The following is a 22,316-nucleotide window of genomic DNA, read 5'->3' as shown; positions in this document are numbered from 1 at the left end:
GCAGTGTATCACCTGATCATGACTAAATATACATTTTCCTATTTACTTACAATCTGTGCTTCAAGGTCCAGTCCATTTCCATGCCCAGTATTCCTTGTAGACATGGTAGTTCTGTTTGGTTCAATACAGCTCGTTCTCCCCAGTCCTGACTTGAAACTCACACAAAGAAAAATGGCAGGCAGGTACATTTTCAATTCAAATTTCAACACCTTTTCCCATTGGCTCTTCTGGCTTCCTGCTAACACCCCCTAGCTACCTGAGTTTAACCCTTTAGTTGCTGGGTGCTGGCCAGCTCTCTTTCTATCCATCACAGTCTCCCGTATCAAAAATACAATTCTCTTTTTTCATCTAGCCACAAACACAAAAGGGCAATCTAGCAACCTACAGCATGGACATTTCCTGTTTCTTTTAACAAATAGTGGCAACAGATCCCCCTACAATCTGTCTCTGATAGCTGGGGATACCATAGGGTTTAGCAGAAATATGTTCTTCTGCCTCTTTGACTCTTATGAGAATGGGGAAATGAGTTCTTAAAGACTATGGTATACAATCCTGGAAACTGCACTTTGACAGAATGAGAAAATTTGGGTGTTCCAAACTCTGTTCCAGCAGAGTTTTAACTATTAGTCAGGCAACCTGTCCTGAACAGGTCAAAGAATAGGTACTAGATGAAAGGCAGTCCATTGGTCCTGCACATTGGAGCTTTAGGCCAACAACTTATTCTTACAAAAATTTTGAGTTATAAAAACATAGTAAGATAGCTATTCTAGCAAACAGCATGACAGCCAGGGGTGGCAGAACCTTGTTTGTGTTGTAAGCAATGGGAAGAGATCAGAGGCAATACCTAGCCCAAGCAGGGTAGAGGGTCAGCTCCAGGATTGATAGCCGTGGTGTGTGGTAGACAACATCTGTTGCTTCTCTTTCTCACTACTCCCTGTGTAGGTGGTCTTAAGGGTCTCGGCTGGTTTGACCTTTTGCAGCAGACTGACCTCAGCCAATAGCAGAGCCAATATCAAAAGAGTATCTTAGATGGATTAGGGCCCCATGTAGCAAACTTTAAGACAAAATTGACTCAGGTGAAAGTTTAATTTTTGTCAGTTACTTTTATAGAATTTGAGGAGGCAGATAGAAATATTAGTCAAATAATTTCTGACAGTGGGTTTGGGTCTGTCCCGGGGCGCACCTCCCTGTCCTGGAGCATACCCCTCAGCAAGCTCAATCTCAAAGTTCAGTGCCCCTAACTCTGGGGAAATAAGGCCCCTCTGGGCTGAGTCACAAAGCTCTCCCTGGCTATTGAAAAGCTGAACTCCAGTTAGGGTAAGGGTAGGGGGACTCGGGCCCTCCCACTCCACCGGGTTCTGACCCAGGCCCTGTTGGCAGTGGAAACTGCACTGCCAGCACAGCGGGATGTCCGCCCGAAACACGCTAAGCTCCCAGAAGGGTAACCCTCCACCCTGGGCCACTTCCTACCATCTCTGGTAAGTAGTTCAGTCCCTGGGGTGCGGCACAGGGTACCTGGGACTTGTGGCTGTCTCTCCCCTTGGTCAAGGCAGTCTCTGGGATCATGGCAGCTGCTACTCCTGAGAAGGCTGTGGCTGGGTTGGCTGCTCCATGTGTGGCTGCAGTTGCTTGCCTTGCTCCTCCGGAGGTGGGTGTGACTCCAGAGACAGCTGCAAAGGTTGCTTCTCAGAGGGCAGCTGCAATGACCAAGCTGGCTTAGGAGCTCCAACTTGAGCTCCCTCCCTCCTTGCAGTTCCCCCTGAATGAGCTGTATCCAGGCCTTTTATATAGTCCCCACGCCAGGTGCATGCCCAGCTGGTTAAAAGGGGCGGTGCTTCCTCTACCCACAGGCCTTTCTCTCCCCTCTCTTTAGTGTGGGGCATATCCTCCCCACCATAGGGTCCAAGCTGAGAGAATGTCCCTCTCTCTGTGCATTGTAATGATGACCGGATTCGTTGAGGCATTCTGGTTGACCTTCAGTGCAAAGTTCAGGTTCCTTACCACATATTTGCTTGCTTTTAGTTTATGGATTTTGATGGATGACAAAGAGATGGATATACTACCTACCTGTAGGCAGGGGCTGAACTACTGCTTGCAATGAGCCAGCTAAAAGAAGAGAGCAGCCCTGGGGGTGGGTATGCTCACTCAAATTGTTTAGGCCTGCAAGATAATTAACTGTCGGTATGTAAATACAGCTTATGATGGGATGGGGAAGGAATCTGGAGTGTGGTTATGTAAATCCAATTCAGCCAGGGCTGATTGAGGATCAGTTGTTAGAATGGAATGTGGTGTATTGTCACTAATTTGGCTGTTGTGGGGTCAGAAATCATGCTACCCCTAAATGTAGGAACTGTAAAATATGACACCAGTGCTGCAGGAGAGACACGATCATTGTAAGGGGTCTCAGATAAACAAGCCTCGCCCTTCCAGAGCTGAGTGAACTGAATTGAGGGAAAGGACTTGAGCCAGCCTGCTTCATGCCTGGCAGGTGTGAGCTGTAAGACTGGTTCGACCTGTCTCTCCTCCCCCCACCCCCGTCTCCGCCCCTCCGTGTTCTAAGGATAGATTTAAAGCAGACTCCATCAGGAGTCTTTTTGCCAGCCTAGGTGGTGGATAAAGAGTTGAAATCACTAAGAGCTGAAGTCACTGGTTTGGCTTCGAGCCAGACCCATCACGACCAGCAGAGCGGTTGGTGGGAGCGACCAGCGGGCGGCCGGTAGAAGAAGCAGCAGGTGACAAGCAGAGTGGCTGGTGGAAGTGACCAGCGGGTGGCTGGTAGAAGAAGTGGCAGGCAGCCAGCAAGGCGGCTGGTGGAGCAGCAGACCACAGGAGCAGCACAAAGGCGGCATGGCCTCAGGCTCAATGAGTGGAGTCATCAGGGTCATGTGTCTGAGGCTACATCTAGACTACACCTCTCTATCAACAGAGAGTTGTAGATTAGGCACGCTGAAATTGCTAATGAAGTGGGGATTTAAATATCCCGTGCTTCATTAGCATAAACATGGCCGCCACTTTTTTATGACACAGAACTTTTTCGAAAAAAACAGCAGTCTAGATTCAGATCTGTTGAAAACAAACCCTTATTCAACAGATCCTGTAAACCTCATATTTTGAGGAATACAGGATCTGTTGGAAAAGGGTTTATTTTCAACAGATCCGCGTCTAGACTGCCAGATTTTGTTTTGTTTTTTCGAAAAAGCTCTGTGTTGAAAAAAAGCGGTGGCCATGTTTATGCTAATGAAGCACGGGATATTTAAATCCCCGCTTCATTAGCAATTTCGACATGCCTAATCTACATCTCTTGGTAGACAGGGAGGTGTAGTCTAGACACACCCTGGGTCCACACTGACTGGACACAGCTGTAAGTGAGGCATTTGAAGTAGAGTATGGAGAAAGTTTGGGTATGTGAATGGGACCCTTACATTGTTGGATTGGTGAGCCTGAGAGGCAAGGGACATTGCTCAATCCATTTGAGCTGGGATGGTTACTCATGGGTTGGTTATGAACTCTGTTGTGGTATTTTCCCAAGCTAATGCCATGTGACCTCTCTCTCTTTCATTAAAAGTTTCTTTTCTACACTCAGACTCTGTACTTGTGAGTGGAAAAGCATTATCTCTCAGAGGCGCCCAGGGATGTGTGAATTTTCCAGGCTACTGGGTGGGGGCTCAAGCCAGTTGTGGGTGAGATGGATGAAAAGGGGCCCCTAGATATTGAACCTGGCCCTGGCTGCTGCCGGCACTACCTGGCAGAAGGATTACATACCCACTAAGGAGGGGAATCCTATTGCTTGTTTTGAAGGTAGGTTAGGCACTAAGAAGCCCCTTGTTAAATATAGCAAAAGCTAATGTAAATGAAAAAGTTCTTTGAAATGCATGTAATGTAGCAGCTTTGTATGTACTTTTTGGAAGAAGAGCAATGCATATTTTGGATGACTGCCTGGGAAATTCCAAAGGGTTGAAAATGTACAGATGACATTGATTTTAGTGGGAACCAAGGATACTCAGTATTACTGAAAAAATCAGACTGTTTTTCTTTCATTAGCAAACCAGCATCTTTCATTTACTATAATGCACTTATTTAATTTTTAACAGCATTTCTGTAGTGTTCATCATCAAATAAAAGTAGCTGCTAATGTGCTTTTATATGATCTAAGCAGCTAATCACAACATTTTCACAAAGGCATAAAACCCAAACCAAATGTATTATTAATACTTATAAATAATATAATTGTAAAAAATACTGAGGACATACATAATGTAAATAAACATGAAACACTGTGTAAAAATGCAAAAAGTGTTTCCTATTACAAGATGGTTCAGACAGTTTAGAATGAAATTTACATACCTATACAGCTTTAAATATTTCCCATTACCTAAGGGTGTATCTAGACTACAGGGTTTTGTCGACAAAAGTTGGCTTTTGTTGACAAAACTGTACCTGCACCTTCACTACCGCCGCATTCTGTCGACAATAAGTTGACAGAACGCAGCAGTTTTGTTTACAGTGGTGAACCTCATTGTACAAGGAATAACGCCTTTTTTCAAAAGTACTCTTTTGAAAAAAGGCGCTATTGCATGGAAACAGTGCTTTTTCGAAAGAGAGCATCTAGACTCTCTGTCAAAAAAGCGGCTTGCTTTTTCAACAATACTAATCGTAGTCTAGACGCTCTTCTTTGACAGAGGCTTTATCAACAGTATCTGTCGACAAAGTCTCTGTCGAAAAAGGCGTGCAGTCTAGAAGTAGCCTAAAGGTATGTCTACACTTGCACCCTCTTTTCAGAAGGGAGTTCTCCCGAAATAACCGCATCTACACAACGTTTTGTATTTCGAAATAGCGCCATAACATGATTATGCAAATGAAGCGTGGGATATGTAAATTCCGGCTTCATTTGCGATTTCAAATGTCTTCATTTGCATCCCTCTAGCGAAAGAGGGTGCAAGTGTAGACATACCCTAATAGAAAAATGTATCAGGCCAAATGCAGTCTGGTATAAATGGGTATATAATTTTGTTCAAGTTCTTGGAGTTTTCATGGATTAAATTGGTCCACTGTCCAGTCAAGTAAATAAAGTTTTGGGTTCTCATTAGGAGTTGTCTCCATGAAGCACTTTTGGAGTATTATCCTGACATATCCCTCTTGTTTACCTAGGCACACTGATTCGTTCAATAAAGCCTTTACTTACAGATTTACCTGACAAGTAGTTAATAAACATTACTAAAACAGTGAACTACAATTGGTCTTTCCCACACAAAACTTAAAACTGCAAAGTTTAATACCAAAACTTATTTTTCTTTAGAAACTACAGAATGACACAATTTTTCATCAACAATATTAAGAACTAGTTTTGCTAATGCAATGCAATTACCAAACAGTTGCCAGCATTTCAACATCTTTCTATTCTCCGTGGCCCATTCTTTTGTGTAATGTTCAATTAATTATAAGTACAATTTTAAAATAATTTACACCTTATACACTTAACCTATAGGTCATGAATATTTATTTTACAAAACTCTTGTAATTTGGAATTGTTCTTTTTTCCCCTTGATAGGACTCAAACAAGGCACTTATTAATCTACAAATAAGCAACATGAAGACCTCATTTGTTATGCTCTTTTTATTATTTGCAAACTTAAACATTTAGATTGTTCTGCATTTGGATTGTTCCAAGTAATTTCACTAAAATTTTGGGCCTGATAGCTTTCAAAGGATAATATGCCAAATTCTGTGGTAATTTATACTGCTTGCAATCCATTTAGTTTGAACAGAATTATATAGGATATAAATCACTACAGACTTTGACAGAATGATTTTTTGTGCTAGAAGAAACACACTGCAGTGTGCAAATTTGTGAATATCTTGTGCCAGATCTGGAAATTAATGCGCAGCATGATTATACATTCCTTCTACCCAAAATAATCATGTACAAACCTAAAGAAAAATAAAACATGTAAGGCAGATAACCCCTGGCTATTTCAATCTTCAAAAAATTATTTTTTGTTAATTACAATTTGCAATACTAAAATTTAGGTTCCCTTTGGTGACATCATGCTGGGTCAGTTGGTGAAGGTATATTTTAAACATAAGCTTACACAAAATATAGTATAATTTCTCCTAGAAGCTAAATGGAGTTTTTTCCTCATTAACTTCAGTTATCACTTAGCAGTATTAAATAGCATTAAAAAATCTTCCACATCAACATACCGAAGCTAAACTATATAAAAGATAATTCTCTGCTTACTATCATCTATACTCCAGGAAGAAGCGATAGCTGGAAGCTTATATTTTGTATTTCTTTCCTCTCTTCTACACATTATTTAAACTGTGGACTGGGAACTTGCTACTGATACATGCACATCAGGGTTGGAGCCCAACCAAAAACCTGGATATACAACCACAGAACTGTGTGTTCAAAATCCAGAACTGAAAATATATGGTCTCAATATCAACAATATACAATTCTTACTGTCCCCCAAATCCAAATTTCTATCATAAGGTAGCTAAGGTGCAAAGTAATATAAGGGCACATCAATCCTTTTTAAAATGAAGCTAGACCTCTGCTATGTTTTCACAGAGATTTACATTGAAAAGTACGGGTTTTTGTGAAATTTTTGAAAACAGAATTGTAAAGCAGATTTCCTAGATTCCACACAAAATCTGACAAAGCCCCTTCCTTATGAGCATTTCTTTTTTCAATTGTCACAGTAAAACCTCCAAGGTGCTAAAGACAATGAAAAAAAAAAGTTGGAGCTGATTCTCTTCCCATGTATGTTTTTGAAGTTCTACTGAATTCTTTAAAGTGATATCCAATTTACAAGGGAGCAGAGAAGAGAATTCCATTATATTTCAACAGGAATTAACTTGAAAGGGTTATGCCACAATTTCTAATAATGCATTTACCTACTAAACAGCAAATAATATAGACATGAATGCAAACAACAGAAATGCCCTGCACATGTGCACAGATATTGTATATATTATACAGTATTTTGTTTTTAGTTTCAATTTACAATATAAACAATTAAAAAACTAAACTACAAATATTTAAAAACATACACCCTGAAATCATTTGACTTTGAAATTTCAAAAATTTTAAATTGTTTAAAAAAGTACAAGTCAATTAAAAAGAGGTCAATGACTTTTTAACATGGTTTTGTTTTAATAGTTTTCAACATTGTAAAATAATTATATTGGAATATATAACTAATTCAGATAGTTGAATACTGCATTTTCCATTAACTTGGAGGGAAATTTCTGATAGATATTCTCTTGGATTGTTCAACCTCTTAAAGTAGCTACACACATTGTTTTGCTTTGCTACATGCTTTTCAGAAAAAAAAAAGAAAAAAGAAATAAAAACAAGAGAGCCCTTTGAAAAGATTGTATGTTAACAACTTACTTGAACACGCTGCAAAATATGGCAGGTAAGACACTTCTGCTATAGTACTAAGCATACACAGAAGTTTCATGCTTAATGTTTATGAAGTGGCAAACAGTGCAAAGATATGGCCACTGTTGTTGTTTTTAATAAACTTGTTTTCATTGACTCATAGTTTCACTGTTCTGTCGCTACTAAAGCTGTTCACTGTTGTCTGTGCTGCTTTCTTATGTCAAGTCTCAATCAACTGATGCTATTATGCATGGTCCTTGCTAATGATGATATTTGATGTGAATTACTGACTCACATATTCTTTCCAGATGTTATAAGTTCCCCAAAGCCCTCTTGATGAGAAAAAGCATATGCAGATCTTCTTGAGGTTGTTCTGGACACCCGACGCATGTGTCTTTGTAATGGTTTCTGCTTCCTTCTAGCCCTCTGCAACTTCCGAACCTTGGGAGGGAAAGTTTCTATTGGTATGTGAAATTATTATTGTATTATAAACTCTGGCTAATTTTTAGGTAACACTTATACTGGTGAAGCCTTTATAATAAAAAAAACAATTAAAATGGAAAAACAAAAGCAACATCATAGGTGAAAGATTTTCATTGGATTTCAAAGTAAAACTGTGTGTTGAAGCATGATGTTCTGTAGGGCTGAGCAAAGGCCTTGAGAAAGATTCTGTGGTATGCATCTAGAGGCCCAGCATAGAACTTGTAGCCCAGGGAGACATAGGACTAAGATGGCTTAAACCACTTTTATACACTCCGGCTACGTCTACACTGGCATGAATTTCTGAAAATGCTTTTAACAGAAAAGTTTTCTGTTAAAAGCATTTTCGGAAAAGCGCGTCTAGATTGGCAGGATGCTTTTCCGCAAAAGCACTTTTTGCTGAAAAGCGTCCGTGGCCAATCTAGACGCGGTTTTCCGCAAAAAAGCCCCAATCGCCTTTTTCACGATCGGGGCTTTTTTGTGAAAAACAGTACTATGCTATCTACACTGGCCCTTTTGCGCAAAAGTCTTTCGGAAAAAGACTTTTGCCCAAACGGGAGCAGCATAGTTTTTCCAGAAAAGCACTGATGTATTTACATGAGATCGTCAGTGCTTTTCCAGAAATTCAAGCGGCCAGTGTAGACAGCTGGTAAGTTTTTCTGGAAAAGCGGTCGATTTTCCGAAAAAACTGGCCAGTGTAGACACAGCCTCCCAGTCCCAGAGTGTCTGGCATAACTGCAACAGCCCTGAGGCCTCTCTGAGTTATGGCAACTTCCATGGGCTACCCTCTGTGCAACAGCACTGCCTGGAATCTCAGTGCTACACTCCTGCTTCCTATGCCAGAGTTTATGGAGAGGGCCTTGGAAAACAGACTTACGGCTGTCTTCCCCAGTGCTTGCACCAAGGGACTACTTCCATAGCTGAACCAGTGCTTTTAGACCCCTTTATGCCATTCTGGCTCAGTGAAATACAGAGGCCAGAATAAAGCTAAAAATCCATCCCCCTCCAGAAGCCAAGAGTTCTAATCACGCTGTCACTCTCTGTGTGTAAGGGACTCTCTGTCTTTCACAAACCACTTGATCTGTCTCTTCTTCCAGATCCGCAGAATGGGAATAATACTTAGCTACCTCAAATGTCTGTTATGAGGAGTTTTTAGTTAATGTCCATAATAGCACTTTGAAGATGTGAGGTACTATGTAAGTGCTATGAAAAGCAGGGGACCTAGACCTAATTTATCACCTTGGTGACACTGACATTTGCATCATTTTGTCAACTCCTTTTCCCTCCTCCATAATTAATGCTTTTAAATTAAAAAAAAAAATCAAAATATATGTTGTTATCGAACTGCAACCTCCCCTGACATTCTGTTACACTTATTTATACCCAATAATTATAATGAATATTAGAACACAATGGGGATTTTTATATTGCTTAATAAAGTACCACATAGATGGAATATAATTTACAATTTTATTTTTATACATTTTTATGAATAGTGAAGGAATATCAGAAAACAATCTGTTTGTTAAGATTTGGCATGGATTAGAGTTACCTAGACTTCTATTCTAATAAAGTTTAAAACAGCAATTTATGTGAACTATTCCTCTACAGTCAATGGGATAATTCACATATGTATGGGAAACAATATTTGGCCCAAAATATATAAACTATTAAAAGATCAACTATTGTGATGCGAAATCCCTTATTATTCAGTGTTAAGAATGTAAGACCTTATTATGCTATCAGTAATTATACAGAAGCTGCCATATAAATCAATTTGCTTTAAAAATACTGGGATAACATTGTCCTTTGTGTGATTTAAATTCTTTTACATTTATAAATGAAGTTTTTAAAAGCTGACCCAATAGTCTATTATAAATTAAAGATTATTTTTCACTTCTTGCATGTGCGAAACTCTAAATAGTTTATGGTGATACTTTGAGGGAACTAATGGTATATTTTCCCCAGTATGGGTTGGTCCTCCCTGATCCAGCCCCCTCGGGACCTGATTGGTCCTGAATGAAGGATGTTACCAGACCAGGGGAGGTCAATTCTGCTCCCCTCCCTTGACTCCACTCCCGGCTCCAACTGCCAACCCTCCTCCTGGCTACCCCTGAACTGGCCGCTGCTGCCCTGCTGGGCTCCTGGCCAATGGCCCATTTGGGCTGCTAGCCCTGTGGTTTCTGCCTGAACTCCATCCACCCCATAGCTGCCCATAGCTGCCTCTGGACCTGGCCCTGGCTGTCCTATGGCTGCCGCCAGATCTGGCCCAGATCCATCCCGGGCTGCCTTGCAGCTGCCTGGCCCTGGAACTAACCCAGCGCTGCCACTGGATCCAGCTGGGCTGCCATCAGGCCCACAGCTACTCTGTGGCTACTGCAGCCAGCCCATCTGCTCCATAGCAGGGCTCCCAGCCCAGCTCTCCTGCTGCCTGGGTCCCCACCTCCAGAGCTCTTTGCTCCAGGAACATCCATGGTTCTGCTGAACCTTGGATGTTGCCGGACCAAAGAGTCTCGGTTTTTAGTGGTTCTACCTGTAGTTCTTATATCAATAAGAATTCTTATAAATTCTGTCTGTTTGGTAACATTTTAGTTCTCTCCATAAAGGGAGGGATGTAATGATAAAGAAAAACACCCACATAATAGGATTAAATCATACCTTATCCGTTAGCGTTGGATGTAAATCTTCCTTCAAAAATCGGAATATTATTACAGGCATGACTGAAACTACAGTAGTCAAGAGAATGACAAGCCAAACACTTATCTGGCCCAGGGAAATACGAGCATTTCCTATTAACACAAGAAAATGAAACATGTTTGTTAGGCATACAAGGCTGTTGTTAATAGTTTGCAGTTGTGAGATATATTAAATTGCTTTTTCTTTAGGTTAACATATGTTTCTGTTACAAAAATTCTTGAATTTTTCTAGAGATACAAATGCTTACTGCTGCAATTCTTTGGCAACATCTTAAATTTGACATGATCGAAAAATACAACATGGATTCTAAAGGAGGATTTAAGTTAGTGGCTGCACTGATGAACACGTGCAGCAAGAGAAGACAGTGGTAGCACTACTATTTTTTTTCTTCATATCAAATTCCTCATCTATTTTTTAATTGTCAGATAGTTCTGTTCAAATGCCCTGATGACAATCTCCACTTTTTGGACCAATACTCTGATTGCCTTATTCTTTTTTCACATATGATTCATGAGAAAGTTACATTTAAAGTATCTACTCTCAATGAGACACTCATTTTGAAGCATCATCATCAAAATATATCAATTAGCTTTACTGCTAGAGCCACATTACAAGCCATGGTCTAAAGGACAAAAGATCTATATCCAGTTGCTTGTCATATGAGCCATCCAACAGACATTTAACTAACACTTTCATTAAGAAATAAACACATTTTCAACTCATCTCGTTAATTATTTTCATTTATTTAATACTACTCAATTTCCCTCCCAAACCACACCCAGGTGCTCTATACTGAGTAGCAATTTTCTGTTTATCATGATGTGTGGACCGTCATAGCAAAATTGTCCAACCTACACTATAGACAGGCCTCAGTGGAATTATTCAGCTCAAGAGTAATTATATTTCCAGTTGACCATTTAAGTTGCTACTGGTGAGTTTTCTAATAGTATCCTATGGAATAAAACTATTGACCCATTTGTGCCATCAAAATCATTCTACAACATTCAACCATGACTCTGATTATCAAGATTTCCAAGCATACAAGGTAGCGTGATTATCTGCAATATTAAGAAAGGTTTATATTCTTCTAGGATTTAGAAGACACACTTTTAAGCTAACATTATTCAAAATTTGATTGGAAATGCACACAATGTAAGCAATGTAGGACTGGAATTTGTTTATGAAGGTTTCTCTGAGGTTTGGGTAGTGACAAGTATTCCTGTTCCAGAGGATTTTCCTGGGTGATTCAACCTGTATCATACTATCACATTTTATCTGGCTCCAGCTATCTCCAGCATAAATAAACTCATCTTAAGTCATCAAATAGCTTTGGAAGTTTCCTGATGCTTTGAGCTTCTTGGCACTGTGAGAAAAAAAATCCATTTCCTGTAGCTTTCATTTGGCTACCAAAATGCATTTGAAAGAACACAGTAATCATCTGACTCAGTGATTATTGAAGTGGACTTATATGTCTGCACATACTACATCTTCTCAGCAATTGTTCTGACCCCATTGTGCAGGGGAATTTTATGGATGCCTGGGATTGTGGGTGTTCTCACTAGTGCTCTGAGCTTTAGTAACAGGCAAGAAAGGAGGGAAAAAAAGCTCTCTAAAGCGCTCTAAAATGTAAATTTCACAAATGTTCTTCATTCTCCTTATTGTTTCCAAGGCCTCTCAATACAGTTAGGATGCTTTTGTACACTTGCAAAGCATTAACATTACTTGAGCAATATCAGTTCAGTTAAGTAAAATTTCCCTCCCATACCTGCAATTCTTCTATGTACTTATGAGATCTCACCCTATATAGATTGTGGCAAATTGCATAAATATTGCCGATATAAATCTCATATGAGGTAACAGACTCACCTACAAAAGGAAAGTGGTTTGGGAATATACCAAAAATCCCATTACTGTGCATTGCAAATAAAATAGCAAAATACACAGCTATACTACCCAAGATGAAAAAACGATTGATGGCAGTCCAGTAACTGGTATCCAGGACTATCTGCAAATAAAATGAGATAAAACATATTATACAAACAATCTTTATGGTTTGGAAATATACTACCGTCTTTTAGCAAATCTACCCCACACCCGAGAATAACCCACACCCGAATATACCCCGCGGTTTTTGCAATTTGAGTAAAAAAATCTTGTATACCCCGCGCACGAGTATAACCCGGAGAGTATACAAGACTTTTTTTTCAAATAGTGCGGGGCAGGGAGGGCTTCTACGGGTGATGTGCGGGGAAATTAGCCACCCTCCAGACGAGGGAGCACTCACCCCGCCTAGTTCCCGCACAGCTGCACAACCTCCGGGCACTCACCCTTCTGGGTCCCACGCAGCCACACAACCTCCAGGTGGGGGAAGGAGAGTGCTCCCCCACCCCTTCCTGCAGCTGCGCAGCCGCCAGCCTCTAGCCTCTGGGTGGGGGAGCGTTCATCCCCCGGTTCCTGCGAAGGAGCGTTCCCCCTGCCCCTTCCTGCGGCTGTGCAGCCTCTAGCCTCCGAGCAGGGGAGTGCTCTCTCCCGGTTCCTGCGCAGCCGCAGGAAGGGGCAGAGGGAGCGCTCCTGCAGAGGAACCGGGAGATGAGCGTTCCCCCGCCCAGAGGTTGGAGGCTGTGCAGCAGGGGAAGGAGCGGGGGAGCGCTCACTACCAGGTGAGTAAAAAAATGTTGTATACCCCGCACCCGAGTATACCAGGCAGGGGGCTGCGGGGTGTGTAAAAGCGAATATAACCTGCAGGTTATATTCACTAAAATATGGTACATAACTTAATCAGTGGAGTAAGATGTATCTAAACAGAGAAGGGATTTGGGATTTTTTTAAAAAAGTGATTCAATGTTCTGCATCTGTTTGGCACTTTTTAATTTTTCCCATCGCATGTTCTCATTTTAAAAACTTTTAATTAAAGATTTAATTGAAAACTGCACCAAAACTGTAGCAGATAACTTATTTAATCTCTTCCACCATACATACATAAATTTTAGGAATTTAGTTTAACTTCCAAATGAAATGTTCTTAAAAACACTTTTTAAATGGGCAGATTAATACTTACGTCTGAGATTATGTATATTCAAGTCCAGGCACAAGTTCTTAGTTACATTCAAGTCAGGAAAGCAAGATTTGTATCTTCCAAACAATAAAAATGTAAATTTAGGAACTAAATTTAGGAACTAAGGTAAAATAACTTTAATTATATGCCACCATGTGGCTCACTTGACTTTTGCATATTTTTGTGCAGGGAGAAAAATTAGTTTATAATAAATAACTTTGTGAAAAGTAATGAGCAGTCCTGTGGCACCTTAGGCTCTGTCTACACAGTGTTTCTTAAACTTTTTAAGACTGAGGAACACCAAACAATAATTTTTTTTAATGAGAAACACCAAGCATTTTTTGTGGAGCAAAAAAAAAAGGTCACCTGCTCCTTTAAAGACAGTCATTTGTTCTCTATGACACATCTCCGACTGCCTCACAGCACACCAGTGAGCTGTGGAACACTGTTTAAGAAACACTGGTCTACACTGAAGAGCTTTTTCGGGATACTGGAGGTATCCTGGAAAAGCTATGCCTCATCCAAGGAACGCATCCACTTTTTCGGAACAGTTTCCAAAGAAGTGGACCTGCTCTTTTGGCATTCCTGTATTCCTCATTGTATGGGGAAAAAGAGATGTTCCAAAAGAGGAGGTTTTTCCAAAATATGGCTCCGTGTAGATGGGCCAAATTTTGGAAAAGCCACTTCCAAAAAAAAGCAGAAAAAGATACGCAAATTACAGTTTGCTTATCTTTTTCCAACTTTTCTTTGCACTCTACACATAGCTTTAGAGACCAAGAAATATATCATGAGCTCTCGTGGTGTTCACCCACAGGAGATATGGGGTTTTTTTACTTTTATATTTTTTCTGACAGTTTATTCAGCAGAGTAGTGATTGACTCATTTCACCTGCCTGGCTGTCATTGGGGCAATCACTGCACTTGGCTGCAACACTACGGGCATGTCTGTATTACAATTAAAAATATGTGACTGGCCCATGCCAGCTGACTCAGGCTCACAGGCACAGGCAAGCAGATGAGGACCTCTGGAGAGAGCACATTGCCATCCTGTGAGCCCTGCAGCACTCCCTGGACCAGCAGGACTCGAGACTGCAGAAGGACTTGAAGCTGTGCTGAGATGCCTGGCAGGAGCTGCTGCAGCAGAGCCAGACCACGCGCACAGCTTTCACCGCCATCCTTGACTGACTGGTGGCTGTTCCTGATCCCACTCCTGTTCCTGCTCCTGCTTCTGCCCTCCCTCCACTTTCCTCTAGCGCTATCCCCCAGTGGCCATTGAGGGCCCGACAAAAGAGGTGGTGGGACCACCCAAATCAGATGCCAGTCCCAGTCCCATCTCTTAACCTCTCTTCCACACTCCTCCTCCCTCTTTCACCAACCTCCCCCTCTCAGGTTCTTTCCCCAGTTTCTCCCGTTACATTTACCCTAATAAAACAAAACCAGTTTATTCTTTCAAAACAAAAAGTGTGGTTTATTGTGACTGCAAGGAAGGAGGAGAGGGGAGGGGAAGGTGGAAAGAGAGGGCAGGGGAAGAGAAGGGTATGGGAGGAAAGGCACACTGGGCCACTATAGAGGCCCCTTCTGGGGAGGCCCAGGGGAGAGTCTCACAGCTGGCCCTGACTGAAACTCTCCTTTAGGATCCCCCTGATGCATACAGCCCCCTGATGGGCCTGTCGGATGGCAGCCATGTGCGGCTGCTCGAAGGCCCTGCCAAGCCACACAGTCTCTGTCCCTCCACTCCCATCCTGGCAGGAACTTATCCCCCTTAGGTTCCCAAAGGTTGGTGGAGGACACAGCATGCAGCCATCACTTGGGGGATGTTCCACTCCCTGAAGTCCAGCCGGGTGAGGAGGCAACGGAACTTCCCCTTCAGATGCCCAAAGGCACCCTCCACCACAATGGCCTGCTGAGCCTGGTGCTAAAACGTTCCTTGCTTTAGTCAAGACGTCTGGTGTAGGGCTTCATCATCTAGGGGAGCAGAAGGCAGGCTGCATCCCCTACAATGCACATCAGCATGTCCACATCTGGACCCCGATAGTGTGGTCAGGGAAAAAAATGCTGGCGTACAGCTTCTGGAAGAGGCTGGAGTTTTGGAAGATGTGAGTGTCGCATATTTTCCATGACCACCCAACATTGATGTCTGTGAACTGGCCAGGGTATTTCACAAGGGCTTGCAGAACCATCTAAGAGTACCCCTTGCAGTTGATATATTCGGAAGTTCGGTAGCTGGGGCTCGGATGGGAATATGAGTGCCTTCAATAGCTCCCCCCTCTCCCTCGCAGTTGGGGAAGCCCATGGCGACAAAGCCGGCAATGGTGAGGGCCACGTTGCCCAGGTTGATGACCATGTGCAGTAGGATGGTGTTGATGGCCCTCACCACCTGCAAGAGACATGCAGATAATCACCTGGTTGCCAGGGCTCTCAGGAGTTCCCGAAGTCCAACCGTCCCCTCCCCGACACACCAGGAGCAATTCCTACTTATCCCATCCCATCTCCCAAGAGGGCTTTGTGAAGGCAGGACGGAAAAACCTCCTATGGGAAGGAGCTACCTCCACCACCACCACCACCACCACCACCACCACCACTCTCCCCACTTCCCTAAGAAACCCCATTCCCGCTGTTCACCACCCTCCTTGGACAATAACACAAGAGCATCATACCTGCATGACCACGCCCCCAACAGTCGATCTCCTCATGCTGAACTGATTCCCAATAGAGCGGTAGCTGTCCGGTGTGGTGAGCTTCCAGAGGGCAATGGCAACCCGCTTCTGGAGGGGGATGGTGGGTCTCATGTGGGTGTCCTGTGGTGTAAGCACAGGGGCAAGCCACTCACACAGCTCCAGAAAGATGGCCCTCCACATGCAGAAATTCTGGAGTCACTGCTGGTTGTCCCACCACTCCACGATGAACCAGTCCCACCAGTCAGAACTGGTGTCCAAACACCGGAAGTGGAGATGCACAATGTGTAGGGGAAGTCAAGTGGGGTCAAGCTGCATGAGCAGAGCCCAGAGAGAGGGAAGGAAGTGCCACGCAATGAGCTGGGGGTCCTCCTCCTGCAGGGCCACAAGCGCAGCCTGCAGAAACTGCGGCAGGAGGTGCAGCGTGCAATATAAAAGCCATCAACTGCTTGGAGGCAGGTCCGGCTCTGTGGCAGGAGTGCTATGGTGTCCACAAGGGCAACCAGAGCAGGCAGAGAAAAGGCTTTGCTGTCCCTCAAGGAGGAAGGCAAAAGAGAAGAGCCTAAGACACGACTGTACAGAGGGGTCCCTTTAAATTCAAGCAGCTACAGGATATGACTGTTGTCCCAATGCCCTGCCTGAAGTGCTTCTGGGTGGCCTTAAGTCCGATTCAGCATCCAATGAGTGTGGACGCTGTATTTCGAAATAGCTCTGCTCTGTTTTAATGGGCATTTGCTTTGTAGATGCTTTATTTCGAAATAAGCTATTTTGGAGTATTTCTTCTGAAATATCTTATTCCAAAAGAAGTGTGCTGTGTAGACGTGAACTCTGTGTGGAAACCACGCACACCTCATCAGTTCTGTTAGAATTTCCCATGAGATTTGAAGTTCAAAGGTACCACAACTCAAGGATGTAAACCAAATGAATTAATGCTGGAAAAAAATACTTACATGAACCCGTGTGTACCAGAACCACCACCGAGCTCAGAAGAGCTCTAATATCAATAGAAGAATATCACCCCTTTATTCTACATATACAATGATTGATTGTACAGTACATGCAGACCTACTGACAGCAATTCTGGGCTCCAGGGCAGAACAGTCAATGCGCCCCCACACATGCACAAGCTGAGTCTATAGTCCATCTGTGTTGGCTGGTGCTCAGCAAGCTCCCAGCTGCATACAGGGCCCGGAACAACCCATCGTCTCTGCCCCAGGCAATGGCCACACACCAGTCCTGCTTCTTTCTGCCCCTGATCTGCCTCCATCCTGCCCCTTTTCCCAAGCCCCCCGCTTCGCCCCTCCTCTTCCTACCCCCTCCCAAACCCAAGTCCCCTCCCCTGAGTGATGGCAGAGTGGAGGCTGTGAGAGGGGCTGGCCCAGCCCCTGCTGCTGGCACCAAGCCTTCTGCTTATCCCCTGGGCCATGTTGCTTGGGGGAGGGATTTGGGGAAATGGGCTGGAACCACAACCTGCTCTGCTGGCTGCCAGGCATGTCACTCCACTTCCCATCTCTGGTGAGAGTGGGGGTGGGCCCAACCTCTGCTTGTTCCTGGGTTGCCCTGATCATCACGGGGTTTGAGACAGTGGCCCCGAACCATTATATAGACAGGACCACTCTGCTTCCACATGGTGCTTATCTCAGGTGGCTCCTGAAAGCAACTGTCACACCCCTTTGGCACCAGCTCCTAGACGGAAGGGGGTAAGTGATCTCCATGTATTGCTATCCCAGGCACAACCCCTGCAGCTCCCATTGGCCACAGTTCCCGGCCAATGGGAGATACCGAGTTAGTGTTCAGGGTGAGGGCAGTGCTTGGAGACCTTTCCACCCCAGAGGTTGCAGGGACTGTGCTGGCTGTTTCCAGGAGTCTTAGCCCTGCAGCAATGCCCGGCTGCAATGTAAGTTGCCCAGCCCCCTGATCAATTGCTCTCTTTGTCCCTCCACCCCCATACCATCACAGGCCTGAATATATACAGTAATCTATGCCAGCAAAAGTAAGATTAGAATCAAGCCTAAAATGTGAAAGCTGTTTCTGAAAGATTTACAGGGATTAGGGACAAAATATGAAAAGGTAGAGAGAACTGTTTTGTGTGATTAATTCAAAAAAATAGGAGCTACAAGAGCTGGGTGTATTGTAGACTCTACCACACACTTCCCTGCGTGAGCTTGTGCAAATCACTTAGCTGCTCTGGGGTCCAGGTTCCCTCTCTGTAAAATATGGTTAGCTGTAGTATCAAACTCAAGTCAATAATACCTGTAAATTGCTTTGAGATCCTAAGAAGGAAGGAGCTATACTATATAAATGCAATTCTGCTCTGCAGTGACAGATCATTCTGAAATTCTCTATTCAATTCATGATCCAATAAATATGAACTCTGTCAATCTTTTTTCATTCTTTAATGAACATAGCACTTAAACTAAATCCTGACCTTATTTTGATTTATAGTTCACCAGCATCCCAAAGATTAATCATGTAACTACTACATACATTCATTATATGCTTCCTTATCAAAAGCACATTCTGAATTCTGGAATAATTTGTAACAATTATAGCTATTAACTACAAATAATATGGTATGTCAATGTGAGCAGTTGCTCAGTCCCATCATAACACAAGGTGACTACATAGCTAAAGTAAAACACAATACAGCGTTCTGACAGAGTATTAACTAAATGTTTCCCAGTCCCTTCCCTCCCACCCAGGGAAAGAAACCAAAGGCAGACAGGGAGCAATCTAGTAAAACTAAATTATTTCCTCCTGCCTGATGGCTCAATCAAATTTGGTGAATGTGGCTACTTTCTATCAGAAGGTCCACTGTCCCCAAAGTTACCACTCACCCTGCTCTTCCATTTCTTAATTGCTCTCATCAGGTTCCTGTTGTCTTGGGAGACATTAGACAGACTTTTCTGGAGATCAATATCTTCATGCCAGACAAGCAGGACAAGACATAATGGGGCAGATTCTCTTATTTCCAGGGGGAAACTTTAACTTGTTTACCACACAGTCAAGTTTGGGGTTTGCCCATTACAATCCTTTGCATTCAGTATTAAAATACCTCAAAAAAGGGAATGGTTTTACCTAACAGAAAACTATTATGGGGAATTGACTGTGACAAACATGTTTATTACCTTCAAAAGACTCTCTCAAAATTGTTTAAGGCCTCAACAGGAACAGTTTTCTCAGTTAAGTCTTTGATTACCAAGCTCTTTAGCCTATACTCAAAAAATAAATCATGTTGTTGAACCTGTTTCTAAGAGTAGGAACATCCTGATTTAGACTATAAAGTATATTAATATATGCATTTTAGAAATTGGCTCAATCCTCTGCAACCTTAAACCTTTAACAGGAATTTCTGTAATTAGAAATGAGGGGGGGGGGGATACTGAAAAATATCACCAAACACAAATCTTTATTTTTACCTGAACACTGACTATAATAACTAAAGATGTTGCCATTGTGACAGCAAAAGACTGGTAGTCAGCAATATGTTTTCCATCTTCACCAGCTGTGTTGTAAAATGCTCCATAAGGAATGAAGAAAAGGGCAAAAGAGGTGTAGATTCCATGTGCTATGCAGATGAAAAACTTGCGTTTATTGAATAGTAGATTTAGTTGCCCAAGTTCATAGAGTTTTCCATAAGCCATGCTATTCTGCTCATTAACGTCCTGTAACAAATGAATATGGATAACATGTTACTTTAATAGTGTCAGAAAATATTTAAGTTTGTATGCCACAGAATGAGTACAATCTCTGTGCCTTTAATAAAGTGTGGTAGGGAAGAAGATCCTTTTTCCTGCTTTCTCCCACTAAAGTTGCAAAGGCTGATGAGGGCTCCACTGATATGGGGGAGTCTCTAATAAGCATGCAACCATCATACTTAGCTCCTATGCTATGTTCCATCTCCCCTGATCTTTGTATAGGAAGCAAGAGGGGCAGGTAAAGGTTGTGGATATCACACAGAGTGCTCTAGCAATCCACATTCTCTGATGGGGACAGTCTATTGCTGAAGCTAAGGCATAGGCTTGTGAAGAACCAGTCAAAGATTCATGAGCTGACAGCCAATTTCTTAAAGAACTACTCTGCCTTATACTGGGGCCATTTGGGAATTGGATCCCAGCATTAATTAGAGTAGCCTGAGGAGCAGATAAATAAAGGGGATTTAATTATACATTATTTGTATATAAAACTGACTTATTAATAATGTTATCAATACCATTTACTGCTTCCATTTTAGACATTTTAGACAATGGTATAAATAAGATAAAATGGTACCTGGTCAAACAAACCCATAGCTAGTACAGGCAGTGAAGTATAAACAATGTTGAACAGGGTAATAAACCACGGGTCATAAACAGTCTGAAAAGAAAATGCAGGTGATAAAGAGAATAAGTGCCATTTTCAAAATTATTCACTAATATTATTTGGCACAATGGAACACACAACAGGATGCTTTTCACCTTCTCCTCATGAATAGGGTAATTCAATTTTGAAAATAGGTAAAATAATGGCTAAGAGTTTAGTGATTTGCTTTCTATGCAAGGGGTTATGCAATAGTACAGAATACTTAATTAAGAAAAATGGGGTAGCTGGCAAATTCAAAATGTTTAATAAACTGCTTGGTTAGTGCATTTTTCCTTTTACGCCAAAAAAAGATGTAATATTATTCCCAGGCTGAAAATGGCAGAGTGATATGAAGGGATGATTACTGAACAGCAGTATCAAAATCCCAAACAATCTCATAGTTTTATTACACATTTGTAGCACACTTGGCTGCTTGACAGGTTTCAGGCATGTGGTATGGAGAAGGGATTTGGCCAGCTTGCATTCAAGTCAACTTCTCTTGTAACCTTTGAACAGGCTCGCTACATCTTAACTCATCAAGCAGAAAGGATGTCTGGTTCCATCCTAGGAAAATGGCCATGTCTGAATTAAAACATAAAGGACCTCTACAAGGATCAATTTGGATTTATGCCTGAACTTTCCTAGCAACTTAAAAGCACATTAGCTCATTGCTAAGTTTATACAAACAATAACTTGTGAATCCATTGAGTGATGAAGACCTTTTATCCTGCTTTTTAGTTTCCTTTGCTTGAAAGTTATAAAACTATATTATTATGAAAAGCCAGTCTTGCAGAAAACACAATATAGAATAGTAAGAGGTGCTCTGCATCATCTGTTCCTTATTTATGCAATTAACAGAAATGCACCGGAGCACTGCAGAAGGAATTAAACATATTTGAATATACAGTATTCCTTTCTGAAATTTTAGACAGCCACTATATCTGTTAAGAGCTTTGGATAACTATTTCACAGGTAATATAAGCCTTTGAGACTAGTCTAAGAATCACCTGCTATTTTAATGTTTTCAACTGTGACTTGTTTATATGATTTGGCATAATACAAGGGTTTTTATATTCATGGGCAGCATAATTGTTTCCATATTAAGAAAGTTTTCCCTTACATCTCTGTAGTGTTGACAATGGCATACTGTCATCAGATACTTTCATTTCTCAAGCAAATAATGCCAGTACTTGCAGCTTGTTTGATTCATAATTTTCCTAAATAAGGCCCCAAGAAATGTTTTGGTACAATCACTTCATGTGTTTTCATGGATATCCATGAGTCCACATATATGTAACATAACATTGTAGAAGGTTGCAAGATTACAGCACAGAAGTAGTTGCCACAAGCTTGTGAACCCTGTGTGAGTATTTGAACCCCACAATGGGAGCCTGATTCAAAATCCCACTGTGGTCTATGATAGACTGTCTATTGACTTCTGTGGCAGCTTGAGTGGGCCCCAAAAGTACACACCAATCTCACAAACCAGGGCACCATTCCTGAATCCCTGTCTATAGTCTTGTCAGACTAGTGCTAGCTGGCTGGAGGAAGAGAGTAAGCTCTCTAACCTATGTATCTATTTTAGAAGCTTAGATTGCCTCCATTACCGGGATATCTTACCCTCTCAGTTTTTGCTGTACACTTTACAATATCCCTGTGAGATAGTGTTGTATCTTTGCTCT

General features: G+C 42.1%; 1 protein-coding gene across 1 annotated transcript in view; it reads right to left on the bottom strand.

Annotated features, from left to right (window-relative positions):
* Positions 1-3,394: 3,394 nt before the first annotated feature.
* ATP8B4 (ATPase phospholipid transporting 8B4 (putative)) overlaps positions 3,395-22,316 on the bottom strand; it is a 177,257-nt gene continuing 158,335 nt past the window's right edge. The window contains exons 23-27 of the mRNA XM_014579493.3: positions 20,566-20,649; positions 19,713-19,958; positions 12,431-12,569; positions 10,526-10,656; positions 3,395-7,828 (exon numbers count right to left, since the gene is read on the bottom strand). Coding sequence (XP_014434979.3) covers positions 7,679-7,828; positions 10,526-10,656; positions 12,431-12,569; positions 19,713-19,958; positions 20,566-20,649 — 750 coding nt within the window. The 3' untranslated portion in view covers positions 3,395-7,678. The remainder of the gene's footprint in view (positions 7,829-10,525; positions 10,657-12,430; positions 12,570-19,712; positions 19,959-20,565; positions 20,650-22,316) is intronic.

This window comes from Pelodiscus sinensis, chromosome 14 (genome assembly GCF_049634645.1).
Source record: "Pelodiscus sinensis isolate JC-2024 chromosome 14, ASM4963464v1, whole genome shotgun sequence".
Classification (NCBI taxonomy): Eukaryota; Metazoa; Chordata; order Testudines; family Trionychidae; genus Pelodiscus; species Pelodiscus sinensis.
The sequence above is the reverse complement of the archived record's forward strand: the minus strand, read 5'-3'. Positions and strand labels throughout refer to the sequence as shown.